Source organism: Phytophthora parasitica (genome assembly GCF_000247585.1).
Source record: "Phytophthora parasitica INRA-310 unplaced genomic scaffold supercont2.199, whole genome shotgun sequence".
NCBI lineage: Eukaryota > Oomycota > Peronosporomycetes > Peronosporales > Peronosporaceae > Phytophthora > Phytophthora nicotianae.
This window is the reverse complement of record NW_008649185.1, coordinates 22,870-26,903: the sequence shown is the minus strand read 5'-3', so window position 1 is coordinate 26,903 and position 4,034 is coordinate 22,870. Positions and strand designations below refer to the sequence as shown.

Here is a 4,034-nt window from a genome sequence, read left to right as displayed (position 1 = left end):
GTTCCAAGATGCTTTTCAGCCAGATTTACCCCAGACAGCAGAACTTCGTCTCCCACAGTGAACATTTGAGGTCGGCGGTTCTGATTGTAGTACTGAGCCATTCTATCGTGAGCAGCACTGATACACCGGCGAGCCTTAGCGAGTAAGTCCTTCTGTACTTCAGCAAATTCATGACCCAGTCGTGGGTCTTTTTTTTTCTCGAAGTATCGGGTCGCTGGCCAGTCCAAGTGTAGCTGGTGTCCGAGGAATATATCCAATATCTGCTTCGAATTGAGTCATCTTGATGGCAGAATGATATCGGGAATTATAAGCAAATTCAGCCATGCACAAGAGAATATCCCAATCAGTCGAATCAGCGTTGGAAAAAGCCCGTAGATAGTTTTCGATGGTCTGATTGAGTCGTTCAGTAACTCCATCACCTTGGGGTCGAAAAGCAGTAGTCAACTTTTGCTCCACTTGTAGTAGAGAGCACAATCTCGTCCAAAATGCCGATGTGATCTTGGAGTCACGATCACTGAGAATTAATTCAGGAAGGCCGTGCAATTTGAACACATTCTGCTGGTATCGCACCGCGACATCCTTGGCTGAATCAGTTGTCATTGCAGGAATAAAGTGAGCCCGTTTCGTCAATTGGTCCACCACTACCATAACACTGTCATACCCCGCGGACGTGCGAGGAAGGTGGATAATAAAATCTATTGCGACATAGAAGAGTTTGCAGATTCAACGACCAACTCTCAAAAGATGGAACCAAGACGACGTGTTGCCACCCGGTTGGGCCGCAGTGACTCTGCGCCTAGTCACCGACTGTTGGAGGATGGCAACCGCGAGTCCTACAATACGGATCGCATAAATTCTGTTGAAGAGTCATTAGCAGAACTCGATGGTCGCCTGGGTCAAGTCAACGAACGGCTTGATCGCGTGCTCGATGGCATTCAACTGCTGTCTGGTGTTGTCGAGAGGAATCAAGAAACGGCGAATCAGAACACTGAGATTGTAAGCCAGATGCAGGCTTTTGCGGAACAGACAGCTACAACTATTAATCATACGGCTCTTGCTCTCCATGAACTCCAGCAGAACGCTGCAAGTGTGCAGCAAGTGAATGAGATGGCAAATCGAGTTGCCGCTGCTGTTACCGAGATGCAAAGCCAACAAACTGCTGCTCTTAGAGCTCATGAGCCCATGCAAACAGCGCCGGCTACGCCAACCCAAAGACCGACGGCTCACCAAGCAGGAGACGCCAATATGTCATTAGGAGGTCGCAACCGAACACTTCGAAAGATGGACACCAAACCTCCGACGTTTGACGGCGACATTGATGGTGTCAAGCTTAACAGCTTTATTTTCCAGTTCGAATCTTATTTTGCCTTCAAAGGCTACGACCTAGAGCTGGACGGAGTCATCGTTGGTCTAGACTTGGGCCAATGTGTGAGAAAGAGCGCCATCACTTGGTACGAGACGTATATGCAGCGTCCAGACACGATAAAGACGTGGAGTGCCATGAAGTATTCTCTTTAAAAGAACTTCAAAGAACCGAACTTCCAACAGAAGATGCGAACGGCTCTGCTCAACATCAAGCAGCGTGGTGCTTACCACGGATATGTCGCTAAATTCCAAGAGCAACTCAGGTTAGTTCCACTGGAACCAACTTTCGCCAAAGAGATCTTTCTGAAGGGCCTGACTAGCGCCAAATTGCGCAAACAAATCCTTCGTAAGAACCCTCAGACCCTTGAGGAAGTCATTGCAGAAGGTTTTGCTGAAGAAGCTCTTGAGGGGGAATCAAAGAGCTCCCAGGCCTTCACACCAAAGAAATCTTCCAACGGCGATGCTCGGGACAACAAAGAGATCAGACAGAACCTTCAGAACAAACCGAGGCCACAAAAGAGCAAGTGTATAAATTGTCATCGTGGGTTTCACAAGTCAGAGGACTGCTGGGTCAAATTTCCTGAGAAGCGTCCAACGCAACCGTCTGACAGAAAAACCAGGTCTCCAAACCAACCACGGCGTGATAAAACCGACAACAAGGCGAAGTACTACGCCCTGATTGACAAGCTCGTGGTGGATGAGAATGATTCGACTCCGGCTTCTTTAAACGAGTAAAACCCCTTGATGCTGGGCAATCAAGTGGGTTTCGTCCTAAGCCCATTCAACGGGACAAACTTCATCCTCATTCAGCCGAGGTGAACATTCAGCTCGGAGATCGTTCTTCGCGTTCGTTTAAAACGACTCAATGTGCAATTCGACTGGGCGATGACGTTCTTTCGGCCAGTGGATTTGTAGACAGTGGGGCAACAATCGATGCGGTGACCCCTACATTTTTGGCTAAGCATGGACTGGCTGAGAGGATCGTCGAACATTCGACTATGTTGAACCTCAAGCTAGCGGACCAGCGAACTACAACGTTGCAGAAGCGAACAATTCCTCTTACGCTACGAATGGATGGCCTTGATGAGTATTCTGCAGAATTTTATGTCATCGAAGTTCCTGATAATCGCGATATTCTTCTTGGCCTCCCCTGGTTGCACACAGTGAACCCCTTAATCGACTGGAAGAAAGGGGTTATTAGACCGTCACTCGCTCGGCTACGTGTTCGCTTGCGAGACTTGTTGTCTGCGTATCAGAAGTCTTGGTGTCATCAAGGCAATGCTAGCTCCGAGCGAGAGACGTCAAACCAAACGGATACCTTCTTCTCAGTAGACACGGGTGAAACGAAGTGCATTTCGTCAAAGCAATTTCGTCGTCTTCTTAAGAAAGACAAAGATGTCGAATATGTCTTCATAATTCAGCCTCGTCAACCAGAGATAATTACGAAGGCTACCAGTATTGATGACTACAAGGATCATGCTATCTATCCATATTTGCAAAAGTATGAAGGTCTATTCCGGCAGAAATTGCCGGAGGAACTTCCGCCAAGGGAGCATGGCGAACATACGATGGAAGTTCACAGCGAGAACCCCATTTCCCGTCAGCAGTGGCGACAGTCTCCTGCCCAAGAAGCAGAGATTCGGCGGTGGGTCCAAGAAATGTTAAGGTCTGGAATGATTCGACCTTCGACTTCACCACACGGGGCCCCAACGTTCTGCGTTAGGAAACCGGACGGCTGGAGAATTGTCCATGATTGTCGAGCCATGAACTTGAATACTGTCCGTCGAACACCCCCAATGCCACGGAAGGATGTGATTCTGGAGAAAATGCAAGGCTGTCACTACTTTTCGTGTTTAAACCTTTTGAGTGGTTACTATCAGTTCTCAATTTTCCAACAACGCAACAAGTACAACACTGCAAAGTCGAACGTCGACGGCCCTCATTCGCCCGAGTCCTTCAGTGCTAAGCTTCCTAAGTGCTACCATCCAATAGAGCTACACTCTATTGCGACATCACCCAGCTCGCCGACACATAAACCCTGTTCGAATAACTCTTTGTTGAGTGAGCACAGATACTATCGGACTGAAAGAAAATATTCTCTGAAATTAATTTCAAAGTCTACCGTGGGGATCCGATTTTTCTCGCGTGGGGTTGGCGCTCCTGGCGACCCTGGCCGCCTTCTTCCTCTCTCGCCCGGTCGTTGAACTGCTGCTCAATGCCATCCGCTCCCGTCTCGACAAGCGCGTGCGGTGCGAGCCTCAATGCTTTGAAATTATTAAGAGAAAAAATGTCAAATTGAGTTTTTCTAATACACATTATTATCGTCTAGATGGATCGCGGACGTACAGCACTACATGCTGACATATCTATGGTGGTTCTTGTTCCTGATACTGGTGCGCGATGTGATCGCCCGGTACATTCTGGACCTTGGAAGCGAGAAGGACGAGGTGATGCAGTACCTAAGCTACCAATTCTTTTTACCCCATAAACGTGCAGAGTTTATTTATAGTTTATTTATATAGCAATAAGACTTTTTCTGTTATTTATACTAGTTGGAAGGAGTGGGATCGAAATAGTGCAATAATTGAGGTTACCCCATCCGCGATTGCAATGACTACTGTTTACGCGGACGAGTTTATGGTGACTAGAGAATGATAATCAGTTTTATC

At 47.6% G+C, this 4,034-nt stretch overlaps 3 protein-coding genes across 3 annotated transcripts; all 3 read left to right on the top strand.

Moving 5' to 3' along the window:
* Positions 1-744: 744 nt before the first annotated feature.
* PPTG_19838 (hypothetical protein) lies at positions 745-1,518 on the top strand (the record flags this gene model as incomplete). Its single annotated transcript, XM_008918402.1, has 1 exon — positions 745-1,518. One exon carries the CDS (start codon positions 745-747, stop codon positions 1,516-1,518), a length of 774 nt encoding a protein of 257 aa, XP_008916650.1.
* A 33-nt stretch (positions 1,519-1,551) lies between these two features.
* Positions 1,552-2,205, top strand: PPTG_19837 (hypothetical protein; the record flags this gene model as incomplete). The annotated part of the gene is made up of 1 exon (XM_008918401.1): positions 1,552-2,205. One exon carries the CDS (start codon positions 1,552-1,554, stop codon positions 2,098-2,100), a length of 549 nt encoding a protein of 182 aa, XP_008916649.1. The 3' UTR covers positions 2,101-2,205.
* A 158-nt stretch (positions 2,206-2,363) lies between these two features.
* On the top strand, positions 2,364-4,020 carry PPTG_24744 (hypothetical protein; the record flags this gene model as incomplete). The annotated part of the gene is made up of 4 exons (XM_008918400.1): positions 2,364-3,340; positions 3,483-3,614; positions 3,695-3,820; positions 3,918-4,020. The coding sequence occupies 4 exons, from the start codon at positions 2,364-2,366 to the stop codon at positions 4,018-4,020; spliced, it is 1,338 nt and encodes a 445-aa protein (XP_008916648.1).
* Between the last annotated feature and the right edge of the window lie 14 nt (positions 4,021-4,034).